Genomic DNA, 27,758 nt, shown 5'->3' on the forward strand with positions numbered 1-27,758 from the left:
TCTGTGGGACGTCGTAGTGGAGGTGGTGGGAGCGCCTTGAAGAGTGTTTTCTGGCGCTGACGGAAGGGAGGTGCTGGGAATTGATGCAGGGCTTGCCGTGGTGGATTTTGTAAAACATGGTGAGTCTCGCTGTTTTCCTGTGAGTCTGCAGCGTTGGCCATTCTAGATCGCTGAGCATATCTTCAACGCTGGATGTTTGTCGGAATCGGTGCGAGACCCACCTTGCTGCCCGCTGCTGGATCTTTTCCACTACCTCAATGTTTTCTTCAGTGTAGGGATCCCATACCGTTCCAGCATATTCCAGTATGGGTCGCACCAGTGCCTTGTATGCAGCCTGCTTAATGGACTTGCTGTTAAGTCTGATGTTTCTTCTGATGAAGCCTAGGGTTTTGTTTGCCTTTTTAGTGATGTTGGTGATATGGGGCTTCCAGTCCAGGTCATTCGTAATGGTAACGCCCAGGTATTTTGCCTGGGATTCCTCCTGGAGCGTATGGCCGTGGAGCTGGTAGTCGTGGTGGAGGGTAGTCCGGCGTCTAGTCATATGAACTATGGTGCACTTCTGAGGGTGGAAGGGCATTTTCCAGGCTTCTTCTCCCAGGTGGCGAGTTTGTCGAGGTCTTCCTGTAGGATTTTCTGGTCTTGTGCTGAACAAACACTCGTATGCCAGGCCGTGTCATCCGCGAAGAGCCTTGCTGTTGAGGTCAGACCAGTCGGCAGGCCATTGATATACAGTAGGAATAGAGTCGGGCCAAGAACTGAGCCCCTGACTCCACTGGAGCAAACTCTGATTTTGACCCGTTGACGACGACGGACTGTTTCCTGTCCCGTAGGAAATCCCCAATCCATGCATTGATCTGGCCGCAGATGCCAAGGTAACCGACGAAGTTTGTGGATGAGTAGGCTATGACTCACCTTGTCAAAGGCTTTACTGAAGTCTAAGACCAGCAAGTCTTCCTGCTTTCCATCTTCAAGCGCTTTGGAGACCTCATCGACAAAACCCAACAGTTGCGTCTCACACGAGTGGGCGCGACAGAAACCGTGCTGTTCCTTGCAGAGGATCTGGTGCTCTTCGCAGTCCTCCATGATGGCACATGACCAGTACATGTTCCAGCAACTTGCAGGGTATGCTGGTCAGTGAGATGAGCCTGTAATTTCCTGCCTTGTATCGTTCGCCCTTTCCCGTGCAATCCGCACAACCCACACCGCTCTCCAGCTGAATGGGGTGGGAGAACTTGAACAAGGAGGGGGTTTGGTACACACACCTTGCCAGTTGTCATGAGATGTGACAGTGGCCTCATTCCAGTTGAAAGAATATATAACATTAATGTTCTTTTTCCGACAAGATATGTCCAATTTTATCAGTAGATCAAAGAGTGTAACACATCAGCTCGGTTTCGTTCAGTTGAACGCTATTTACTTATGGTCTGTTTCAAAGTTTTTTCGGGACATTCCGGTAAGTATACACAAAGGGCTATCGGAATTACTTTGGATCGAAAACGAGGCAACACACGCCGGTCGCAGGGAAGCACCACATTACCTCGAATCGAAAATCGAATAAAATTGCAACGATGCCAGGATATACAAAAGAAATTACCGCCGCTGGCAATGGTAAGCTAAGATTATTAATCTCACATGTTCATGTTTTTCTCTTGGAAAGGGTCTTGACGCGATGGCATTCTTGAGTGTTACCCTGCTTCATAGGTACCGTTCAAAAAGCGCGTGGTCGGTGTAATGTCGTCGGCATGGTAGCATGCTGCATGACAGTCTACACTTGACTTGTCTTGTACGACGTTTGAGGGCCCCTTTACGAGGCCTGTTCGATGTTCTGTGGATAACAGACTATATGATCTGCAACATTGTGGCTGGCGTATGGAACTATATTTTAGTATATACTTATTAGTTAGTGTCTTTACCAACCTAATCTTGACATTATGGTGAAGACATGGTGGGCAGATTTTTCCAATGATAATCGAGTCGATTTTTATGATAATTTTGATGGAGTTGATGGAAGGTGCAGTAACGACGTTGGTGTGTTTTTGTGTGTTTTTTATATGTTTTGTTTTGCATGTGCTCGCCCAAGTCCGTTGCCATGATGGCTATATTGGCCCATGTGACCTATCTATTCAGATCCTGATCATGAGAAGAAATTTCCTCTAATGTTGAGCCTTTGTCAGTTTTACGGGAGTTAAAAAAAACAACTTTGACCTTGTTGGTCTCTTCAGCAGGCAAGCTTAAACTTTTTTTCTTTTTCTTTCCCCCACCCCCACCCCCAACCCCCCTTTTTTTCTCCCATGAATTGAAGGTTATATTTCTCTCATTGAAACATCACCATGTTTGACAAAATTTTGCACAATTCACATATCTCACTATAGGAAAATTACATCATTAACACATTAGCAATTGCAATGAACTTGACAATTAACCTGCAAGGATATTTCTATTTCATTATACACAAAGGACAAAAAGAAAGAAGGAAAGAAGAAAATCCAACAAGAACACAACAAGAACAAAAAACAAAACGAAACAAAACAAAAAAACTGGCACGAATCAAAATTTTCATACACATTCGACCCCTTTACACATTTAAATTTTAAGATCGGTAATCATTGTCTTGCAAGTCAGCCACTTTGCTTTTGAAGTCTTGAATGTTAGATTCAGTTCTTGCATTGTGTTCTTCTATTTTATAACACCAGGAAATGTTTCTTTCAAAAGCTGACAACGCTTGAACTTTGGCAGTTTGACGTCAAAACAGTCCAGGAGGTATATAAAATATAGTCTTTCAATTTCATTGCTGCTGCTAAGACTGGTGTCTCTCTCCCCCCCCCCCCCCCCCCCCCCCAACCATCCTTGCTATTGTAGGATGCAGTTTGTTAATGCTTTCCTCTGTTTCTTAATGAAGTATGCACTATTTTTACATGGTATTATGTTTGATGGACACACAAAAAAAAGTTTGTATGCGCCCTTTTCGGCTTGTGTCCATACTATTACTAGTAACTGCTATATTCCTTTCCATCTGGTTATCGTTGCTGGTATTTTTGTTGGAATTTTATGTGTCCAACTGAAGGCTTATAATGTGACTTTGTGCTGAAAGGAATGAAAGCCGTTGATTGGCTGAGCTGAGCTGAAACAGGCTGGGGCATCTCAGTGATTACCTTGTCAGCCACAATTTGGCAAAACATGGTACCAGTTTTACATTGTGAGGGAGCTTGTTCTATACTTGGCTAACCAGGAGTGTAATAAAGAAATTTACCCATAGGGTCATACCCTCCCTCTCTCCTCCCCTTAAATTAAAAAAAAAAATCCCCACCATTTTTTTTTTCTAATTAAAGGAAAAGTAGTAATATGTATTATCTTTATATAATTATATTTATAATGTCTTTTATTTCACCAGGTTGAAAATAATCACTTGAAATGTCTGTTTTAATCTTGTCAGTTCAAATGCCAGATATATATGCATCTTTATTTTGACCATTTTTATGTATATATATATATATATATTTATAAAGAAGGTAAATAATGACCAGATCCATGACATCCTCTGTTGCAGGTGATAACAAAACGCCCCAAAGGGGTAATACAGTAACAGTCCACTACACAGGTGAATATTGTTATTGTGTTTGCCTTGGTTATGGTATTACTTATTACTAATATCAGAAGTTGTAGGGATGACAGCTTGACGATATGTTTTCAGGGGATGGGATGAACCAGTTCAAGTCAAGTCAAAATGATCTTTATTGAGGGTAAAAGAATAAGCTTATACAGCTTTTTTATATCCTGCCCTCAGAAAAAAAGAGAAGAAAATTTTTAAAAAAGAGAGAAAAAAAGGAAGAAGTGGGGGTCTGGAAAGGATAATATGGGAATAAACAATTACAAGAAACACACAAAAATTCTATTGAAAACAACAACAACAACAGAAATAATACAAGCGTAAATAGCAATAAAAATACATATGATACTGACATGATTACAACATGCAGTGCGACATTTTTTATCATTAACTTAATTCAGGAAGAAAAGAGCGAGAGAAAGAATGAGGGCGAAAGGTGTATATATATACACACACACACACACACACATATATATTGATAATATATATATAGAGAGAGAGAGAGAACAGACAGCCAGATAAAGGTAGCAGTCGAGAGATGGAACAGAGTCAGAAGGACAGAGAGAGTTTAAGGTTAGAAAGACAGACAAGTATATAGACAGGAGATACAAGGATATCAAAGCATGAAATGATGAAGGGATAATATTTTTTCCATTAAATACTTCTTTAGTTCTTAAGTGCTTTTTTGAATGGTTGCTTTAGAGGTCATGACTTTAAGGAGGGAGGTAAACCATTCCATATCGTTCCCCCAGAATATGTTAAACTATATAATTATAAATTGTTTCAGGATCGTGGAAAAGATGGTTTGTGAGTGTGTCTATTTTCATTCGTAATAAAATTCTGGATTATTTTCTTTGGTGCCATTCCATTCGCTGCCTGTGTTCAGTGCCTGTGTAAGACATCCGCTGACGTCCTGCCTCTGTTCTGTTTTTTCATTATCTGAATTTAGTTCAGTGAAAATAAACAGACTCTGAAAGGTTAGCTGGATGTGTCTGCATTATAAAAATGCTATTTAAAATAAATGAGCATATTTCAGGTAGAAAACCCTTTTCTTCTTGATAATGATTTGCTAACTGGAAGACGTGGAAGGAGGGTTTGCCTTGTTTGCAAAAGTAGCATTGGAACCTTCGTAAATCAAAGATAGTGGTCCCAGTCAGCGGATTTGCAGGACTTTGCAGGCTGTTTAAATGATTCTACATATGTGTAATGATGAAGATGGATCTCTGTTGTCTGATGATTCATTTGAACTTAGAACTTGAAGGTGATAACAATCAAGTGACAAAACTGACACCAGTGACAGCCCAATATTTGACCCTGCACAGTCACTGTATTGAAGCAGACGGCTCTTTTGACTGTCAGACATTGAGGGTTATGTATGTGTGCATGAAGCTGGAAAGGGGGAAGAGTGATGGAGATAAGTGGTGTAAGACCAGAGGTCTTATTGTGGTGGGTGTAAACTGACAAGCATGTCATTTACACTAATTACAGCTTTTTTGTGTGTTTGCTTTCATTTTGGATTTCATTCAGTGGTGGTGGACTTTGGAGTTGCACAAAAATTAGTATCTTTCAATTTGAAATGCCTGAATAATTATTTGCATACAAATTGATTATGAAACAAGCCCAGAATCAGAATCTTCATTTATTTTCCTTTGCAGAAACATCACTTACTTTTTGTATCCTATAGTTTTTGTGCTAGAATTTGTTTTTATTTTGTTACTCCTGAATCTTCAAAATTCCCTGGCAAAGGAAGAGCATTAAAAAATTTTTTTTTTTTTAATTTTGGTTTTATTATTATCATTATTATTTTTATAAAAAAAAATTTTTATTCAAAATTCTCTGGCACTGAACGGGTTAAGGGAAAAAGTAGAAGGTATTTGATATTTCTATAAAAATAGGCGCTGGTAAAAGGGGAGCATAAGTTATTATTTTGTCTAAGATTGTCTTGTGCAGTTGTTTGTAACTTAAAGTTTAAACAAAAATTTTCTTGTTTGACACAGGTACATTGGCAAATGGAAAGAAATTTGACTCCTCTCGTGACCGAGGAAAACCTTTCCAGTTCAAGATTGGAGTTGGACAAGTCATCAAAGGTGTTTGCTTGCGTTCATGTTTTGTGAGCTGGTGACTTAGTGTTTATGAAATGTGTGTGTGTGTTACTGTAACAGTGTTCGTCACTAGCTATGTCAGTGACAGAGTGATGGACAGTGGATCTGCAGGGATGTGAGATCAACTTGAAAATGTATTTAATATTTATACATGTACCTTTCCATTTCATTAAAAAGAAAGAAAATAAAGAGTCTGTTAGTTAGGCGCAACTGCCATGTGTACGTGTGAAATCAAAAGAAACAGGCACAGAAAATTCCTTGTCTGGCTTTTGTAAGTTTCACTCTGATTGGGCAGTTTTGCCCAGTCCAGATGCTCGGTTTTCTTGCAGATGCTCAGCATAGTAGTTATCCAACAATGAGGATTTTTCATTGTGCGATTATGTTTAGTTTCAGAAAGTATGTTGCTACAAATTTGACTGGGCCAAGTTTCAGGAAGTATGTTGCTACTAATTTGGGCCTGACTCATTGAAACGACCAATGGATTGGACATTTGTCATATTGGCAATGTCATACCACTGAGCTGAAGTGCAGTGCTTCATAGGAAAATTTATGCTGTCAGACAGTTCAAGAGAAATACATTGGAAAAGAATTTGATGAACAACAGCCTTGATTATTTATGTGATGGTGAACCGTTTCCCCAGCAGGCTGTGCTAGCTATGAGCTCTAATATTCTCTTTAACAGCATGGACATTAATCTCACGTCCATCCATCACAGCCATAGTTATGGTTTATAATATGACAGCACTCCTCTGGTGATGCAACAAGGTGAAGCACATAGGGCGACAAATTCTGTCCGGTTTAAATTAATGATACTATAATAATAACAATGTACATTAAAAAGTCATTTATATTGTGCTCTTTTTCTCTGTAGCTCAGGGAGCTTTACATGAAAGACAAGAGAGGCAAGGCCTTCAAGACTCACTTGTGGCAAATTAAGTCCCCTAGCATTAATTACAGAGTAATTTCCCTTTTTTACATCCCTACACCAAAACGTTTGCAAAATAAATAAAACTTCCATGCTTAGCAAAAAAGTTCCTGTTTGAACAAAAAATGATAATATTAATAATGACTGCTCTTGTTGTTGGGTCAGAATATCAGATCAAAGTGCCAAGTTTAGAGAATACAAAAAATATAAATATAACAGTAAATGCAGTTTGCATATAATTAGGCTTCATTTTTTTTTTTTTTTTTTTTGTGCCCATCCCAGAGGTGCAATATTGTTTTAAACAAGATGACTGGAAAGAACTGAATTTTTCCTATTTTTATGCCTAATTTGGTGTCAAGTGACAAAGTATTTGCAGAGAAAATGTCAATGTTAAAGTTTACCACGGACACACACACACACACACACACACACACACACACAGACAACCAAACACCGGGTTAAAACATAGACTCACTTTGTTTACACAAGTGAGTCAAAAAAGTGTATGTGTTTGTGTGTTTATTGTTTATTGTAAAGCGCTTTGACCTTCCTTGAACTAGTTTCAGGGACGAAAGCGCTCAACAAGTAACCATTATTGTTATTCCCAGTGTTCAGATGGTAAATGTACATTATACCCAGGATATTATTGTCATGTGAATAATGACATTTATCAGTGTATGTTCTGATTTGCTGCTTACAGGTTGGGATGAAGGAGTGATGACGGTACGTTATTTCATATTTTTTTCACTTTTTTTTTTTTTTTTTTTTTTAAACTTCTCCCCTCTCAGCCCCCGTTTTCCCATAGTTGTAATCACAACAACCAAGGAACTGTTTGCTGCTTCTTCATTGGTTTTTTGTTGATGTTTTTTTTTTTTTTTTCAGTTTTATTTTTGGTTGTTGGAAGAGTAACTGTCATATACTATTTTGTTGATTCCATCAAAAGATATCCACCTCTGTATTTTGTTGCCAAATCTGACAGACAAAACAAGCAAGTCAATTCAAAGCCCCCTGTTTGAATTTGTCAGGAACAGAAGAAAAAAAAGAGAGTGAATAAACACTAAAACAGAAACACAGCAGTTAATTTGCTTGGGAGGCCTTGGACTCGTTGAGATTCAAAACTTTAATGACGGCCTTCAAAACATATTTGGTTTTGGAAAACTAGTTCAGAGTTGGTTTGCTTAGAGAGTCTACGGGACTCGCGCTCAGGTGTTATAGGGAGTCCTCGTGTGGTTCTAGAGAGTCCGATCAGTCGCAGGTCAAGAAACCATTCTTTTATCCAGACACTGCCTTTCAATCAGTTCACATCTCACACACACACACACTGAATGAGTGAAAGAGATACACACTTGCACATACTCACAAACACTGTCTGAACTCAGAAAAAGAGAGACACATGCGCACACAGAGAGATTCAGAAAGAGAGAGACATACACACTCACTTACACAAGAGGGAGAGAGAGAGGGATATATACATATATAATTATATATATATATATATGTGTGTGTGTGTGCATACAGACACACACACCACTTGCCCCACTTACACACAGACAGATGGACATGCACATAGTGAGTTTGAGAGAAATTGAGAGTAGTGAACCATGGAAAACGAAAAGCCATACAAGGATGATTTTAAAAGTTTGTCGACCCTGTCACAAATGCATTTATTTCCTGGGAGTTGCCCGATGACCTGGTCGCGAATTTCACATAAGTTCTGTACTTCATTTCATATGCGTCTTTGTCATACTGCAGCTATTTGAATTCATACTCCCATGAAAGTTGACAAGTGTGGCTTTTCTTTTTTGGTGATCCATCCCCTTTTGAAGCTGGTTGATCGATATGGCTGATTCAGAATCAGCCTTTTTGTCTTGTTTGCATTTTGGAACATCAAGCTACGTTAGCGGAGGCATTCTGATTTTGAACTGTGTCACCGAATACTTGACAAGCCTCATTGTGAGTGTACTGGAAATCGGCAACAGTTTTCTGTAAAGGGAGATAAGACAAAAGTAATGAACTTTGCAGCAGTCGCCGATTTCGTGAAGATAAGATGCTGACTGAAAACTAGTGAAACGAGAAGAAGTGAGCGCTGTTATTTGACCGTGCTCATTTGCATTTCGAATGACGCTGATTTTAAAGTGCGTCCCATGGACTCCCTAGCCAAAACTGTAGTGTGTGTCCTGTCTCATTTTAGAGAGTCATGGACGCACATATGTGCGTTAATGGAAGCCCTGTAGTTGCATTGATCACTGGTGGACTTCAAATTAAAACAAGAGGCAAAGCCTTCAAGACTCGCTTGTGCTTCACGCTTTATCCAGTAAAGGAATCATGAGAAAAAAAAGAAGAGATTAAAAACATAGTTGAAAAGTGCTCTGTATTAATAGTGTCTCATTATCTGAACTTAATCGGGTGAGAGAAAAATGGATAAACAAATCATGACAATAACAAAAATAACATACACAATTTATTTTCAAACAACATATCAAACATTGAGTGCGAATCAAGATAGATATTTCAGTGTAGCATATGTACATTTCACACGCCGTTGGAAACACCACCACCTCTGATGCTTTGTTAAAACACACATGATTGAACATTTGAAGTGTGTTTGTCAAATCGATTTACGCTTACCTGTGATGAATCCACATGATTTATCTGAAAATAGTTCTAATTTTGTTTACATGTGTATTTTTTTTTGGGACGATTACACTTAAAGTAACACAGGAAAAGCGGAGCCCAAAATTGATATGTGACTGATTGCATCCAAATAGTTGTCGGAGATAGATGTGTTGACCACCTGTTGCAAGTAAAGAACTTGTGTATTCACATTCTTGCTTTAAATGAATGAATGAAAAACATGTCAAGCGGAATGAGTTGTTTATGGCTGTCATGCAGGTCTTTTGTGTAATATTTCAAACTTAACATACCATTTTTACTGATGATAGATGTTTTAGAATAAGAAATAAACATTGATCTATATGGACTGGATTTTGATAAGGTTTGTACTTATTTGTTTCAGACCGTTTCATTTTGAGACAATGCCATGCCACCAAATAGCGCCGAAATTTTGGATTAAAAATTTTTTTTATATATATTTTCAACACATTTAATGATCACAAGAACAAAACAGATTCACACAAAATTGTTGAGGACATTTCTTTATTCAGTTGCAATCCTGATAACATGCAAAACATTTGAATATTCAATAATCATTGTAAACATGTGTATATTGAATCAGACTAAGAGATCCCCATTTCCAACAATTTTTGGAGACTGACCTATATGTGTGTGTATGTGCCTGTGATTATTTTTCATAATTTTACAAGAATATTACTTCATTTTGACCTTTTTCAGTAAGGATTTTATGCCATACAGAAAAAAACCCTACAAGTACAGGAATAAAATGTGAAAAAGTATAATTGGAGGTGAAAAGCATGGAGCCCTGTGATGATATATTTGGAAAGTAATTTAGTAACTTAACATTAGTTTAAAGTAATTAAGTACTAGAAAAAGCACCAAGGAAAGGTTCACACGACATTGGAATCCATAGGCCGCTTGTTCACACCCAGATACACAGTTCATCTCACTGCTTCTTTACTCTTCAGGGCCATGAAAGTAATCAGTGTGACACAAATGTTATGTGACCAGCTAAAAATAGTGTAATAAAGAAAGTGTGTGTAACTTCATACTAAATGATTATAGACTGGCTTGCTCATATTGAGTCATAATGTAAAAAAAAAAACAAACAAAAAAAACGAACATGAACAAAACCAGGTTCGCATGTCAGGGTTCAGATTTGATTTCTGGATTCCCCCCCCCACCCCCACCCCCCGAAGATATTTTGATATAAGGTGTACTTAAATTTACATCTGTCCCAAATTGTGAATAAATGTGATGTTGATAGTGTGTGTGATGTTTTTGCAGATGACAAAGGGAGAGCGGGCAATGCTCACCATTGAACCAGAGGCAGGCTATGGGGCACAGGGAGTTAGCGGAGTATATCCTTTGTTGAAAAAAACAAAACAGATTGAAAAAAAAGACTGATTGATATCAAATGCAAACAGAGTAAGTCTGTGTCATAATTCCACACTTTTGTCTTGTCTTTTAGGGATGCGTAGGTCAGATGGTTAGACATACACGTAAAAACATAACACGTCTGTCTCTTTGTGAATATGTGTGTGTGCGTGATTGAAACCCGATTGATTGACACAGGAAATGAATGATAGCCCCAAGTGGCTCTATCTAAGTTGTGCCTGTTGTTCAAATGACTCAGTGTTTGAAAAGCGCTTGAAGTTTGGTCTCTGACCGAAGATAGGCGCTATATGTAGCTATGCATTCATTATTATAAATTTAAATCATCTTAGTGTGTGGCAAACCTTCACATTGATTGACCTTTAACAAAACAAAAAACAAACCATATAATAAAAAAAAAAGTATGTATATATACATAATTGTATTACTGATATATTGGGCCAGACATGATGCCACAATGCGGCGTGGTTCAGCCCTCTATTCTCTGTTCAAGGAGAGGCTGTCAGTGGTGGCACTGCTCTCTCATTCGCTCTGTCCCATGCCGAGGCCCCATCCCCCACCTCCCTCAGGGGGGGTGGACAGCTGTGGCCTTGGGGGAGCCGCACTTCCGTGCTGTCCCTAGGTCAGGTCGACGGGAGGGGATACTGGGTGCGTGACCCTCACCTGCTTGTTGGGTGACGCCGCTATCCAACCGGTCTCCCCTGCTGGGGTAGGCATGCACATGTCAGGTGGTCCCGCAATCCGGCCGGTCTCCCCTGCTGGGAGAGGCATGCATGTGTCGGGAGTTCCGGGACACCCACGTCACTGGACTTCCTGCCGACCTGGACAAGTTTTAACTTTCTTTTTTCCCTTCCTAGAAGTCATGTGCCAGTGAGCCTCATTTCTGGCACATGTGTGTTACATACAGTGTGAGTCTGTTTGAAACTCTCTTAAACAATATCTTCAGCATGAACATACACACAGAAAAGGCAACTCGTCAATTTCCATGAATCTGTATGCTTATCTTAAAAAACTGAATTTCACTCATAATGATCATGGAAGTTTGCTTTGAACTGAAACTGACATTGTTGATTTTGATGGTCATATCTATGGACATTTTGCAGAAAGTGATGATGCCTGTGCATACATTATTCTTTTTATAAAATGCAGTGGCCAGTTTTTCCTCCTGCTAACCCATTCAACCATGGAGAGTTTACAGCCTTGGCAGGCTACCTAATCCTTGCCATATTGATGCGAAAAGTATACTGCTGTTCTTCCATATTACTTCTGGACACATCTGGAAATACTGTAGAAGTTAGTTCCCTTTGTGGTTCATAGTTAGTTCCCTTCCTTTGTGGTTTATGCATGTGGGAATATACTGATATAGTATGCAATATGTGTGTATGTTTGTGCTTGCAAATACTCAGTTATTTTGACAGAGTGGAGAGAAATGCTCCGCTTTTGACCCAGTTTAAAAAAAAAAATTTTTTTTTAAAGCCAAAACTGCAATGTTTTGTTGTCATTGGACAGCCACAACCTTAAGTCTGTGGTGATTTTCCTTGACTTGACCACTATCCCCCCGAATGCTGTTCTCAAATTCGATGTGGAGTTGCTGGATTTCAAGTAAACATCGGCCGCCATGGAGAGAGGAGGAAAGGAGTGGCAGGATGTTTGTGCAGCATATGGAAACTGGGGCTCTGCAGCTGGGGACATGTTGCCGTTCACTGCCGTCGTCATGACACAACTCACTTTTGAGCTCTCTCTGTTTTGTTTAATGTCGATTCACATTTAGTGTCTCTTTGTGTGCACCACATTGCCTCTTCAAGTGTCATTTTTTTTTTTTTACTGTCATGTGGTTTAGGATCTTCCTTTAACCATTTCTGTGTATTGCTTTATTTTTTATTTTTCACATCTTTTTCATTTTTTCTTTTTTTTTTTTCATCGTGTATCCAACTTCTTATTTTTCATGATCATAGATGTAAAATAACAAATATTTTGACACAATTAAGTTTCACTGGTTTAGTTTGTGATAGTGCTTGGCATATTTTCATCAGCCCTTTGCTTTGATTGAGCTGTTCAGTCACTTCTGGTTGGTAAGCTGTCCTAGTTGTCGGGTTTGGGAAGCTGCTGTTGAAACCTGCAAAACTGACTTTGTGTGTGTCTCTTTTGTAACCTCAGCCTGGATGCGAGCACTGACATTTCTGTTGTGACATGGTGGTTCCAGTGGTGCGTGTGCACTGCTTAGAAGGGTAAAGAGGTACTGATTACATGTCATGGCAGATTTGTCACCCGTGTTGCTCCGTGGACCTTTGGTTGCACAAGTGTTAACAGGATGGATCCAGGGTTTTCACTGTTAATGCATCATGGTCCATATTGGATTCTCTTTTTCTCTCTCTGCTAGTCACTCCTGTTTTTATAGGTTGTGGATTGCAATTGCCCCCACACACCTTGTGCTCTCAGTGAGCATCATGTGTTCAAAAGTCGTGTTAGACTGGAATACTCTATCTTCTGTGATGGGAAGCAGAGGGTGACACAGCCTGCCTGGAACAGCAACCAGCTTTCAGTGGACTTCCTGGGTAACTTGCTTACTTTAGTGCGCTGACTGTGTTCCTTTTCAGACTAGAAAAAATATGCTGACCAAGCAACTTTTATCTTCACTGATGAAAAAGATCAGGAACTTCAGATCAACTTTTTTCTTTCTTTCTTAATTGTAGAAACGATCATGACAATCTCTACAACTGCTTGTTCTTCCAGAGCGTGGGTTGAGTGTGAGGATCCCCATAACTTGATGGGTTTGTTATGTGAATGTTTTGAACATGTTGGACTGACATATTCAGTGGAACTGGAATGGAATTTTGTAATTGGAGGGTTAGATTTTTCATCTTTTCCTTATCGCCAACTGTATGTACCAGGATAATTTTCAGGAGCAGTGTTCCAGTTGCAGTAAAAGTAGTCACGTATCATCTCTTGAGCAAGCAAATTTATAAAATGTTAATTTCCAGTTTTCACCAGAAGTAAAAGTATATTTCACAAAATGCCTTGTGTCTTTGTAATTCTGTGATGAAGACATTGATGTGTTGCATAATACATAGTTATAAAAAATGTAAATTGGGACATAACAGGTCTGGATACAGTGCGTCTCGGGCATTCTTGAGCCAGGATGTGACAGACTTGGGACATAGATTATCTTGGACATGCCAGGGCAGGATTTGACAGACTTGGGACATTCCTTGGACATGCCAGGCCAGGATTTGACAGACTTGGGACATAGATTACCTTGGACATACCAGGCCAGGATGTGACAGACTTGGGACATAGATTACCTTGGACATACCAGGCCAGGATGTGACAGACTTGAGACATAGATTACCTTGGACATACCAGGCCAGGATGTGACAGACTTGGGACATAGATTACCTTGGACATACCAGACCAGGATGTGACAGACTTGGGACAGATTATCTTGGACATACCAGGCCAGGATGTGACAGACTTGGGACATAGATTATCTTGGACATACCAGGCCAGGATGTGACAGACTTGGGACATAGATTACCTTGGACATACCAGGCCAGGATGTGACAGACTTGGGACATAGATTATCTTGGGCATACCAGGCCAGGATGTGACAGACTTGGGACATAGACTACCTTGGACATACCAGGCCAGGATGTGACAGACTTGGGACATAGATTACCTTGGACATAGCAGGCCAGGATGTGACAGACTTGGGACATAGATTACCTTGGACATACCAGGCCAGGATGTGACAGACTTGGGACATAGATTACCTTGGACATACCAGGCCAGGATGTGACAGGACTTGGGACATAGATTATCTTGGACATACCAGGCCAGGATTTGACGGACTTGGGACATAGATTACCTTGGACATACCAGGCCAGGATGTGACAGACTTGGGACATAGATTACCTTGGACATACCAGGCCAGGATGTGACAGACTTGGGACATAGATTATCTTGGACATACCAGGCCAGGATTTGACAGACTTGGGACATCGATTACCTTGGACATACCAGGCCAGGATGTGACAGACTTGGGACATTCATTGGACATACCAGGCCAGGATGTGACAACTTGGGACATACCTTGGACATACCAGGCCAGGATTTGACAGACTTCGGGCATTCCTTGAACATACCACAGTCCAGGATGTGACAGACTTTGGACATACCAGTCCTGGGGCATATCAGGCCTGGGTGTAAATTATATCTAGGCTTTGGACATGAACGGGCTTGGTGACCAATTTTCCTTTTACTCCTAATTTCCCTAACTTCTTTTTCAGACACACAGACAGCATAAATTTCAATGAAGCCATTCACTTGCTCTCAAACACTGATACAAAGTAATTCTTTAATTATCAGACATTGGAGGGGGGGAAAAAGAGACAAACTATCACAATGATCACTGGAAGCAATTATCATTATTAGCAGTACAGGTACAGTTTTCTATATACACCATGCATGATGACAATTTCAAATATATGAAGGTGTGAAAACAAATGAAATATAGTACCACTTTGACACAGTTTATCCTGCAGAATACAGGGATGTCACGGGGTGTTTAAAGAACACTATAGTAACAGGTAGATGAACACAGAACAGGATCAAAGGAATGGAACGGCAACAAATGAGCCACAGAAAATAACATCAGAGCACAAGAAGTGTACAGCCAATGGTGAAAAGAACAATGTAGAACCCCTAAGAGTAACACAAATGCCAACATGGGATCTTAGGGTGGAAACCAATACATGTTGTAAAGCTGGACTCCCAATCCCATATGTAAAGTGACTAACACCAAATCCATGGATGATGTCACACAATGAAAGAAAAGTGCAATGAACAGGACAGTTTCACAACAAATAAACAGTGAACAGAACACAAGCCACACACAGAATCGGGCATCACAATGCAAAATGGACACGCACAGAATCAGTCATCACAATGTAAAATGAAGGGAAACGTGTCATGCTGGGTTGTACAAGCTGGACAATTTTCCCCCCCCTATTTCACAGAATGTTATCCATCCATTCCATCCTTATGACCTCTGGGGAATAGCAAGGAACCTATCAACCATTCAACATGATATAATCCATGAATAAAGAGATGTGTGACAATAATTGATCATTTTCAACAGGTGAATTTTGTTTCTATTGTTCCATCCAAATTATGCCACTCATCTTGAATAACCATACACTAACATTCATGTTTGTTCTATACTCTGTATTAGTCATTCACATCACCCACTCACTCTCTTTTTACTATTTTAATTGTTGACGTGAGCTGAAACCAGACTGACAAAAGGACGATGTGAAAGTAAGAAATGGATTGATCTGGGTCCCTCCTATTTTAATTGTTGACATGAGCTGAAACCAGAGACTGATAAAAGGACGACGTGAAAGTAAGAAATGGATTGATCTGGGTCCCTCCTGATGTAGATATTTTAATGTAATTTCTCGGCGACTGGTTGGAGGCCTCTCCACTTCCAAAGAGAGGCTTGCCCAGCATTTCAAAGAAAAGTGGCTGAGAAGAAATGCTCAGAGCCAGGCAGACTCAGACCAGCATCAGACTTCACTTGTGCGCAGTGTGGTAGGGACCATCACTCCAATATTGACCTGTCCAGCCACACCCGATGCTGTATCGACCACCACCCCAAGCACAACTCCGCAATCTCCCCGAGTCTGATGAATGCTTATAGATCTGTGTTCTCACTTTCGGAAGCCTCTGCTGAAGACTGGTCGTGGCTGACACTGGAAGCAGGAGTCTGATGAGCTCTTCAAGAATGGAACAGACAGTGGATTCGCACTCAAACCATTTTTCAAATCCTCTGCCTGTCCTCAATCTCTGATGCGGACCACATTGTCACAACGGCTGTTATTTTCAACATTCTTATTCTTGTTGCTTATAGTCCAGCCGACTGCACAGGGCCATATCAGGACTGTCAAATCCATACCAATGCTCAACCACATCAACACAAAACTCACATTTACAAAATACAAAAACAAAACAAAAGCACTACGACAAACCCAGAAAACACAGTTCATGACAAAGTATCCCAACCATTTCGCTCCTTATGGCTAATAAGACTAGGCTATGCTGATGACGCCAGCCCTTCCGCTTAATTTATCATCCCCAGATTACAAAAAATTGTAAAAAAGGAAAAAATCAATACTTCAAAGCCAAACAAAAAATACATAAAAAAGACCATATAGGCAAATAACACTGCAGAATAGGAAGCTAGTACCCATTCCAGTGTTTACATCTCACTAACTAATCACCAGAGCAAAACAGCACAGATAGTACATCATAGACTGTGAAAAAGAGAAAAAAAGTGTTGTCTTGCTTGAAGAAAGAAAGGGGAATGGACTGGGAAGGCAGAAAAAGCAGAGTGACAGAAAAGAGAAAATTTCTAGCACAGAATTTCCTGAAGGCGGGGATGCTATTTGTACTGAAAGACCCCCGGCATTCCCACGGGGGGGAGTTATTTTCAACAGACATCCCAGCTATAAATACACAATGAAAGCAGGTTTATCACAAACTGCTGTCCATACATGCATCTGTGTGATGCAACTCAACTGGAACACCTTATGTAGAGAACATATCCTGAATCCTCCATTCGGATCTTGACAACAATAAAACTGGACAACAATAAAAGTGGGCAATAAAGTGAACAGAAAAGAATTAAAAAAGAAAAACATGAATAGACACAAATTTACACAGACAACTGACTGCAAATGGGCATGCACAGACAGGGACCAAAGGGGAAGACGGAATACATGGTACAAAATGGTTCAGTGAATCGATCAAACAGCACAGAACAACTTCAACAAAGAGGGCACACAACAGCAGAATCACAGAAATGAAGGTCATTCACAGGTATTCCACAATGTGAAATCCAGTCATGACAACTTGCTTGATGGACTCTGACAAGCCACCTCCCCAGAGAGACATTTTCATTCACTCATATATTTTTTTTACTGCACAGGTGACCACAAAGTCTTTTACATGGCTCCCACAAACGTGTAAGCCTACTGAGGATGTGATATACAATAATGGGACTGAAAAATGAAAACGAACTGCTGTTTGTACATTTTATTACAAAGGAAGGTAATGTAAAGCTTATTGGCACCTGCTCTGTTGCCATGTTCAACTTTAGTTGACTTGTGAGTTGTGATTGGCACATGAACTTAACATCTCAAATGTATCATCTCTTGACAGTTGTCTGTCCGTCTCAAGAATTCATGACTGGAAAAACCAAACAAGTAAACCCTACTAACTGTCAGAGGTATTTTTCTGCCACTCGTAAGTGACAAAGGCATATCTCCTTGGTCTGGTGTGCATTCTGAACATGTAACTTCATGTTAGAATTGGGGACTTACAAAGTTATGTCAAAGCTGAAAACATGTGTCGGTACATGCATATGAAAGCATGGCAGAAATACTGTGATGAACAATAGTGTTGCACAGAAATGTCCCACACTTTACTGCAAGTCCAGTACCCACATCCTGCTCATCACGCCACAAGGACACTGTCGCTTCTTGTCGCTCACACACTCAGACTGACTGAAAACTTTTTTCGGTCTCTACTGCAAGTACTGTCTGGCTTTCACTGTGCCTACAGTTTTAAGATGGCCAGACTGCAAGCATTCTGACACTGTACATTTACCTCAACTTTCTGTTGTGACCTAGAGTTGGTACTTTTATTTTATTCAGAGCAACACTCTGGACAACCATATCCACACAGGAACACACACACACCACACAAACATGCCTTTAATAATCCTGTTTCTGTCTGTCTTCTCACCTCACTTTGCCTGGCTGTCTTCACATATGTAACATAGACACGTGTACATTGACTCTTCTGTCAATCAAAAACTATTATCGTATTCATAAATAACAATTTTTGTACAAGACCTATTTTTCTGTTCTTGTTTGAATGAATGTACAAAAGAGGGCAAACATCAACACAAATCAAACCATCTAGGCCTTGATTTGTACTGCTACTAACAGGGCCAAGTTTTACAATTCCACAGAATCACAAAAGATACACTGTGTGTGGTATGTGCATATCTGTGAACATAATACATTCACGGCAGTAGACGAAATTGGGATTTCACTTTGTAACTGATGGAGTGAACAAGCTTTAACATTAGTAATAGTTACTCCAGTGGATTTGCTGTATGTTCCTCTGGGTATTCTAGTATACTTTCAGTTTTAAGTCGCATCATGTCTAAGTTACATATCTCCATCACAGGAAAGTTCTTCATCAGTATCAACTACCACCCACTAAACTTAACAACAACAACAAAAATGTGGAGAAAAAGGGCCCTGTTGTCTGCTGTTAGAATGTACTGTATTGACCAGATTACAACATCCTTTGGTATATAAGCTGCAACCCTAAATCCAAACAGAAAACAACAACAATAAATATACTGGGTTATTGCTATGCCTGCATTCAGCTATGTTGATACTTTATGGTTTTCATGCTAGAGATTCTGTACACTTTACATACACCCTCTGATAACCTCTGCAGACTGATCGACAGACCGACCACAAACACAGCCCCCCATTCCTAATCACTGTTCACACACACACACACATCATCACAGCAACACATGGCACCCCAACAAAGCCCAATATGGAAATTCATGCCAATACCAGTTCTTATTTTTTTTCCACCACCGTTTCCAGTTGGAAGAAACCTGCCGTGGCTTGACGTCAATGAATAACAGCATTCCCACCCTGCACGCACACTGCCTATACAGTCCCCCAGGCAGTCACAAACAAGCAGACAGTGATGCCATGGAATTCCTGACACCAGGACCAGAATGGTGCCTCAGCCATCTCTGCAGCACTGTTTGCTTCGCCAGTAAGAACATCCCCCAGTCTAGGGCACTGGCGTAGTCGAGTTAGGAACATTCTTGACACAGAGCAAACTCCTGCGCTGCTACTATCGCTCATGCAATGATCCTAGACCAGGCCACTTTCCTGCACTGTGGAGAAAGCAGGGGCGTGTGACAAGGTGTGGAGAAGGGCCTAAGAGGGGCAGACAGACAGGGAGGCGGGGAGAGAGGGGGTCAGGGAGGGGTGTCCCTCAGTACAGCAGGATGCGCTTCTCCACAGACTTGCGGCAGATGGGGCACTCGTTGAGGCGGTCGCCACACAGCTGACAGGCCCCGTGGCCGCACAGGAAGATCATGTTCTTCAGCCGGTCCATGCACACAGGGCAGCACGTCTGGAACAAACAACGCAAACAAAACAACATATCATCGTGATGGGGGCCACTCCTTTGCTGCCAACACAGTTACCAGCATTCTGCAGCACCAACAATAACGTCCCTGGCAACAGTTGACTTTTGCACACAATTAACAACATTCTGCGATGCCAACAATAAAGTCCCTTGCAGCAGTTGACTTTGTTGTACACAATGAATCGGCATTCTGCATTGCCAACTATGCTGTCCATGGCAACACTTTGCTTCGTACATAATTATCAGCATTCTGCCACAAACAATAAAGTCTGCTGGTGATTACCAGCATTTAACCTGCACTTGTAGCAATGTTCTACAATGCCTATAATATCAGTAATAGTAACTATGGGATGATGCAGACGCTATGCCATGAACTCTCCAGCACATTATCAGTAGATCAATCTTTCCACTCAGAAACCTTTAGATCTGGGAAATGAAGGCAAACGAACTCCTCTTCACTCCAGTCACACCAGTTCGTTGTGATTTTACACAATCTTGAGCCAGGTTTATTCAATCCTACACAGGGGCCAGCAGTGCCAGATGAACAGGGATAACCGTGTCCAGTCATTTTCACTCCTGTTCAAAATAAGGCTTGTACAATCAAGCCAGTGCTGCCTTGAACTGATCCACAGTTTGACACACAGGTGAACAAAAAAACAACAACAAAGTAACCTGTCCAGAAGCTCTCTCATACTGTTCTTGTCCCTTCAAGAGCTAAACTCTACAGCATGTTATTTTCTATCTTTTGTTGCTTCAAGCCCACAGGGCCATATCAGGGCTGAAAAACTCTAAATACCAGTCCCATACAACCTGGAAAAAAAACAAACAAACCCAACAAAGCCCAAAACAACAACAACAACAAAAAACGCACCCAGAAATGAAAATTAGGCACAAGTACACTGTACAGTCACATTCTTGCACATCAACCTAGGACATGTCTTTGATACTGACCAATCCGTCAATTTTTCATCATAGATTAAAAAAAAACACAAAAAAATCACACACACCTCAAAACGCCTGAACATGAACAATTATATATAATCAATCATGATAAATATATATAATAACAGGCATACAAAAACCAAAAATCGCCAACCAGCAACCCATACAACCCAGGCACACAAAAAGAAGGTAAAACAGTGAGAATGCCCATTTACCAAGTCCAGAAAAAGACGAAAAATATATTCGTAATACATATGATAAATGCATATATGCGTATATATGTACATAGTAACAGGCATACAAAACCAAAAAATTACCAATGAGCACCTCCCCCCACCCCCAACCCTCCCAGGCACAAAAAAAAGGCAACACAGTAAGAGTGACAAAGTTATCAAGTCCAAAAAAAAGGACAAAAAATATCCAAGACTTAAAAAAAAAAAAAAAAAAAAAAAAAAAAAAAAAGTGAAGGGACCTACACGGTAGATGATAAAAATGGAAGAGATGACCCCCCCCCCAAAAAAAAAAACAAAAAAAGACCAACAACAAAAAAACAACTCAAAAACAAAAAAAGAGTGGTGGAAAAGAAGACATTTCCAGCCACTAGAATTTCCAGAAGGTGGGATTTGGGGCAGAGGCGAAGATACTATTTACACTGGAAACAGACCCTGATATCCCCCCCCCCCCCCCCCTCCCCACCGGAAGAGCTCTTATGGCACTGCCTGCCCCCTCCCCTCACCTGATCCTTGATGTCCTGTAGCTGTTGCTGCAGTTTCTGGATGTCGCGAGACACGTCTCTGGACCCGTTGTTCATGTAGCCCGTCTTCTGCGGCTCTGGGGGCGCTGGGACCACACACACACACACACACACACGCACACACACACACCAAAGCACATGGTCAGTTCAGTGTCAAGGAGGTGTTAGACAAAACGCATGCAGACTCATCCACATACGTATGTTACTACACCATTTTCTGCTTAAAAAAAAAAAAAAAAAGGAGCAGATATGCCTGACCTCTCTCTCTCTCTCTCTCTCTATATATATATATATGTATATATGCATAAACTGTAATGCTGGCCAGGCCTTCAGTGTTTGTATGAAATAATTAAATATCATAAAGAAGTAAGTGAACACATATATATATGCACAATATAAAAATGAAAGATGCTTAATTAAGGTGAATCATGGAAATAAAATCAGAATAAAAATGGGCCATGTTCAGTGAGCTTGTTTGGAACCACTCAAACACAAGCATGTGAATGCACACACACACACACACACACGCAACAATTTGCAGTCTCACATGTAGGTATCCTGGCCCAACCCTCAACCCACAAACATACATACCCAGGCCCCGTCCGCCACACACACACACACACACACACGCATACAAACCAAGCACAACATGCACACACTGATGGCATCAACACACAGTGTCTGCATTCATCTCAGCTACCTCAGCAAGGCATTCATCTCCATGGAAAACCATTCTTTGTCCCCTTCACTGCTGAACTTTGTTGAAACCAGTCTGGCATGTTTGTATTGTATTGTATTGTATTGTATTGTTGTATTGTATAGTGGAGTGATGGCCTGGAGGTAAAGCGTCCGCCTAGGAAGCGAGAGTACTGAGCGCGATGGTTCGAATCACGGCTCAGCCGCCGATATTTTCTCCCCTCCACTAGACCTCGAGTGGTGGTCAGAACGCTAGTCATTCGGATGAGATGATAAACCGAGGTCCCAAGTGCAACATGCACTTAGCGCACCTAAAAGAACCCACAGCAACAAAAGGGTTGTTCCTGGCAAAATTCTGTAGAAAAATCCACTTTGATAGGAAAAACAAATAAAACTGCAGGCAGGAAAAAATGCAAAAAAAAAAAAATGGGTGGCGCTGTAGTGTAGCTCTCCCTGGGGAGAGCAGCCCGAATTTCACACAGAGAAATCCGTTGTGAGAAAAAGAAATACAAATACAAATACTGTACTGTACTGTATTGCATTGTTCTGTACTGTACTGTACTGTACTGTATTGCATTGTTCTGTACTGTACTGTACTGTACTGTATTGCATTGTGTTATATTGTATGGTGTTGTATTGTATCTTACTGCATTGTATTGTGTACTACTGTGATGTGTTGCATTACTTTTTTGTCACAGCACATTTCTCTGTGTGAAATGTGGACTACTTCCCCCAGGGAGAGCACATTTCCTTAGAGCAGTGCCATCCTTTGTTGTTGGGTTTTTTTTTCTGTTCCCTGTCTGCAAGTGTATGTTTTACTCTCAAAGTGGATTTTGCATAATTTTTTTGCCAGGGACAACCCTTTTGTTGTCAAAGCTGTTGTTGTTGTTGTTGCTGTTGGTAGTGGTGGTGGTTTTTGACTCACTTGTGTAAACAAAGTGAGTATGTTTTAACCCGGTGTTCGGTTGTCTGTGTGTGTGTGTGTGTGTGTGTGTGTCGTGTGTGAGTGTGTGTGTCCGTGGTAAACTTTAACATTGACATTTTCTCTGCAAATACTTTGTCACTTGACACCAAATTTAGCATAAAAATAGGAAAAATTCAGTTCTTTCCAGTCATCTTGTTTAAAACAATATTGCACCTCTGGGATGGGCACAAAAAAATAAAAAAAGAAGCCTAATTATATGCAAACTGCATTTACTGTTATATTTATATTTTTTGTATTCTCTAAACTTGGCACTTTGACCTCTTATTCTGACACAACAACAAGAGGAGTCATTATTATCATTTTTTGTTCAAACAGGAACTTCTTTTGCTAAGCATGGAATTTTTATTTATTTTGCAAATGTTTTGGTGCAATAGTAAAAAAAGGGAAATTACTCTGTAATTAATGCTAGGGGACTTAATTTTATCACAGGTGAGTCTTGAAAGCCTTGCCTCTCTTGTTGTTTTTGTTTTTGTTTCCCCCCACCCTGTGTACTAAGTGCATGCTGCACACAGAACATTCGACTTCTTACCTCTCCTGAATGACAAGCACCCTGACCACCGCTCAAAGTCTAGAGGATGAGGGAGATGGAAGTAAAGACCCAGGTCCCTTTGTGGGACTCTTAACCCATGGAAACTCGCTTCCTAGTCAGGCGCATTACCACTGGGCCTGCGCTCCACAATAAAAACGTGTGAAGTGCAAGTCATTACTTTTCGGTGGTGACTGATTTCACTCAACAACAGTAATGCGATCCCAAGAGAAAGAGGCAGGACAGTGACTGACATCCTGACGTATCAGTCATGTGTCTCAGTGCGGTGACAGCTCTTCACTGAACAAACTGAAACACGCTCATCACCAGCAGCCATGGGTCTAAGGTGAAGAACTATGACGTGACTGAGGATTTTATGCTCTGACGTGGAGAACTTTAAGTAAGGAAGCATGACCACAGAGATATGATAAAATTATCTTGCAGCAAGTTAGGTCAGCCAGAAAGAAAGAAAAGGGTTGGGTGCAACAAGATCGTCTTCTTCGTTCGTGGGCTGCAACTCCCACATTCACTTGTATGTACACGAGTGGGCTTTTATGTGTATGGCCGTTTTTACCCCGCCACATAGGCAGCCATACTCCGTTTTCCAGGGTATACAACAAGATGAAGAAAGTCACACGGACACTGGCACAGAGACTCACGGTTTCCCCCGCAGCAGACGATGAAGGGCACCGTCTTCTCAATGGAGGCCCGACACTGAACACACTTCTTCATCAGGTTGGCACAGCCTGCACACAACACAATGGAAACCATGTTTGACACTGTGGCTTACAGTCCTGCTGACTGCACAGGGCCATGACACTGTCACTTACAGTCCTGCTGACTGCACAGGGCCATGACACTGTCGCTTACAGTCCTGCTGACTGCACAGGGCCATGACACTGTCGCTTACAGTCCTGCTGACTGCACAGGGCCATGACACTGTGGCTTACAGTCCTGCTGACTGCACAGGGCCATGACACTGTGGCTTACAGTCCTGCTGACTGCACAGGGCCATGACACTGTGGCTTACATTCCTGCTGACTGCACAGGGCCATGACACTGTCGCTTACGGTCCTGCTGACTGCACAGGGCCATGACACTGTGGCTTACAGTCCTGCTGACTGCACAGGGCCATGACACTGTGGCTTACAGTCTTGCTGACTGCACAGGGCCATGACACTGTGGCTTACAGTCCTGCTGACTGCACAGGGCCATGACACTGTGGCTTACAGTCCTGCTGACTGCACAGGGCCATGACACTGTGGCTTACAGTCCTGCTGACTGCACAGGGCCATGACACTGTCGCTTACAGTCCTGCTGACTGCACAGGGCCATATCTAGCAGGACAGCCCAAATGAATAAAACATTCAACTACATTTCACACAAAACACCTGAAAAAAAAAAAAATGGACGTAAAACTCTAAAAAAAACCCCAACAAAGTTCATGACATACTATCCCAACCATTAAGCTTCTTAAGGCAGGCACTGTACTGAGGATGTCAACCCTTCTGTTTAATTTATCATCACCAGACAACAAAAAATTGTATTAAAAAAAAAGAAAGAAAAAAGAATAAACCACAAAGCTACACAAAAACCCCATAAAGAGGCCTTACAGGAAAAATGACACTGCAGAATGGACACCTAGTGTTTTTACAATATCACTACTCAATCATCTGAGCAAAGCAGCACAAACACTTCAGCACAGATGGCAGAAAAGAGGGGGGAAAAAAACAACAACAAAAGTGTCAAGGTTTGCAGGAAAAAAAAAAAAAAAAAAAAAAAAGAAAGAAATGGGAGTTGACTAGGAAGGCAGAAAAAGCAGACTATCATGAAGGAGGTGAAGAAAAAAAAAAGAAAAAAAAAAAGAAAGGAAGTGACAAAGAGAGCAGTAGAAACATTTCTAGTGCAGAATTTCCAGTAGGCGTGTGTACGCTATTCATACTGAACCCCCCCCCCCCCCCCAACATTCCACAGGGGAGCACACATTGGACACCACAGCTGCAAAACTCTCCTCTCCTCCCAGGAGCTTGCCCTCAGCCAGTAATCTGCTTGGTAGCCGGCATTATCATGTCATTTATTCATTTATCACTGATGCTTAATACAGGCCAGCCACCACATATGCCCACACCAGGGCTGAAAACCCTAATTGATATCGATCCTAAAAAACCTATCAAAAAAACACAACAAAAAAAAACACCAAAAAAACCTAACAGGAAATTAAACTGTTTTCTGAAAGTCTTAAAAGGTGCTCTACACCCTACCTTTAAACCCCCTTTATACAAACCCCTTCATCATCGCTCTCCTTGCCTTAAACCCCACCACCACCGCCACTTCCCCCCTTAACACACACACACACACACACACACTCACTCACTCACTCACTCACCCACCCACACCCACACCCACAGTGTGGGCGACATAACCAAGGCCCCTCACCTTCACAGGCACACATGTGTCCACAGGGCCTGAAGAGGACCGAGGCCTGTTTGTCTGAGCACACCACACATTCCTCGATCTGCAAAAAAATGCATACAAAGCATACATCACTGTCATCATCTGCTAATGCACCCATATATATGTACCTACGTGGGTATTCACGGAGCAATGCAGTCACAGTGAGAGTGAGTGAGACACACACAGAAGAAAAACACACCTGGCAGTACAATCACACACATCTACACAGGTATGCACAGAGCAAGGCATTGTAATCTTAGTGAGAGTGAGACAAAGACAGAGAAACACACCTGGCAATACACTCGCACACACACTTACAAAAGTATGCACAGAGCTAGTCAGAGAAACAGAGCAACACAAAGACACAGAGAGACAAAGACAGAACAAGAGGCAGAGATCATTATAAACCACACTGGTGACATCAATGAACGCAAATTTTCCAACCAACTTCTTCTTCTTCTTCTGCATTCGTGGGATGCAACTCCCACGTTCACTCGTAAGAATATGAGGGGGCTTTTACGTGTATGACCGTTTTTACCCCGCCATGTAGGCAGCCATACTCTGCTTTCGGGGGTGTGCATGCTGCGTATGTTCTTGTTTCCACAACCCACCGAACCTGACATGGATTACAGGATCTTTAACGTGCGTATTTGATCTTCTGCGTGCGTATACACACAAAGGGGGTTCAGGCACTAGCAGGTCTGCACATATGTTGACCTGGGAGATCGGAAAAATCTCCACCCTTTACCCACCAGGCGCCGTCACCAAGATTCGAACCCAGGACCCTCTGATTGAAAGTCCAACGCTTTAACCACTCGGCTATTGCGCCCGTCAAATTCCAACCAACAAAAAGTGGCCATGAATCACGATCACTGAACTAACCGCTCTCCACAGGAAGGAGCACATCACCACGGTGCAGCACCAACAAAAGTCTTTCTTTCTTCTGTTTGCAAATGACAGGGGGAGTCTAGAACAGGCATATGAAGGAATTCACACATCGGGATGACACCTGCCGTGCTGCCATCAAACTTCTTTGTTCGTGGGCTGCAACTCCCACGTTCACTCGTATGTACAAGTGGACTTTTACATGTATGACCATTTCTACCCCACCATGTAGGCAGCCATACTCCGTTTTCAGGGGTGTCCATGCTGGGTATGTACTTCTTTCCATAAACCACCAAACCCTGACATGGATTACAGGATCTTTAACATGTGTATTTGATCATCTGCTTGTGTATACACACGAAGGGTGTTCAAGCACAAGCAGATGTGCACACATATGTTGACCTGGGAGATCGGAAAAATCTCCACCCTTTACCCACCAGGCGCCGTCACCGTGATTCGAACCCAGGACCCTCTGATTGAAAGTCCCAACGCTTTAACCACTCGGCTATCCCGCCTGTCTGCCATCAGACAAACGTCTGTCTGTGTGGCTCCAGAGAGAGAGAATGAGAGAGAGAGAGACGAGTCAAGCTGTGCATGGTGTGCG

General features: G+C 41.4%; 3 protein-coding genes across 5 annotated transcripts in view; 1 reads left to right on the forward strand and 2 right to left on the reverse strand.

The window, feature by feature from the left end:
* Positions 1-701: 701 nt before the first annotated feature.
* LOC143280259 (uncharacterized) lies at positions 702-1,083 on the reverse strand. The gene is made up of 2 exons (XM_076584890.1): positions 913-1,083; positions 702-854 (listed from the first exon to the last, which is right to left on the reverse strand). Exons 1-2 carry the CDS (start codon positions 1,081-1,083, stop codon positions 702-704), a joined length of 324 nt encoding a protein of 107 aa, XP_076441005.1.
* A 399-nt stretch (positions 1,084-1,482) lies between these two features.
* On the forward strand, positions 1,483-13,677 carry LOC143279849 (FK506-binding protein 1-like). The gene is made up of 6 exons (XM_076584090.1): positions 1,483-1,608; positions 3,548-3,598; positions 5,605-5,694; positions 7,335-7,357; positions 10,556-10,629; positions 12,215-13,677. Exons 1-6 carry the CDS (start codon positions 1,569-1,571, stop codon positions 12,267-12,269), a joined length of 333 nt encoding a protein of 110 aa, XP_076440205.1. The 5' UTR covers positions 1,483-1,568; the 3' UTR covers positions 12,270-13,677.
* The window catches only part of LOC143279847 (E3 ubiquitin-protein ligase MIB1-like), a 150,452-nt gene continuing 135,780 nt past the window's right edge, over positions 13,087-27,758 (reverse strand). Inside the window, exons 19-23 of one of the 3 annotated variants that reach the window (XR_013054961.1) lie at positions 26,252-26,330; positions 24,475-24,561; positions 21,591-21,694; positions 14,529-19,897; positions 13,087-14,433 (exon numbers count right to left, since the gene is read on the reverse strand). Coding sequence is in view for 1 of the 3 variants with exons in the window: in XM_076584087.1 (XP_076440202.1) it covers positions 19,757-19,897; positions 21,591-21,694; positions 24,475-24,561; positions 26,252-26,330 (411 nt within the window). In the remaining 2 variants the exon portion in view is untranslated. Of the gene's footprint in view, positions 19,898-21,590; positions 21,695-24,474; positions 24,562-26,251; positions 26,331-27,758 lie in introns of all 3 variants that reach the window. The other 2 variants (XR_013054962.1, XM_076584087.1) reach the window with 2 other exon arrangements.

This window comes from Babylonia areolata, chromosome 3, assembly GCF_041734735.1.
Source record: "Babylonia areolata isolate BAREFJ2019XMU chromosome 3, ASM4173473v1, whole genome shotgun sequence".
Classification (NCBI taxonomy): domain Eukaryota; kingdom Metazoa; phylum Mollusca; class Gastropoda; order Neogastropoda; family Buccinidae; genus Babylonia; species Babylonia areolata.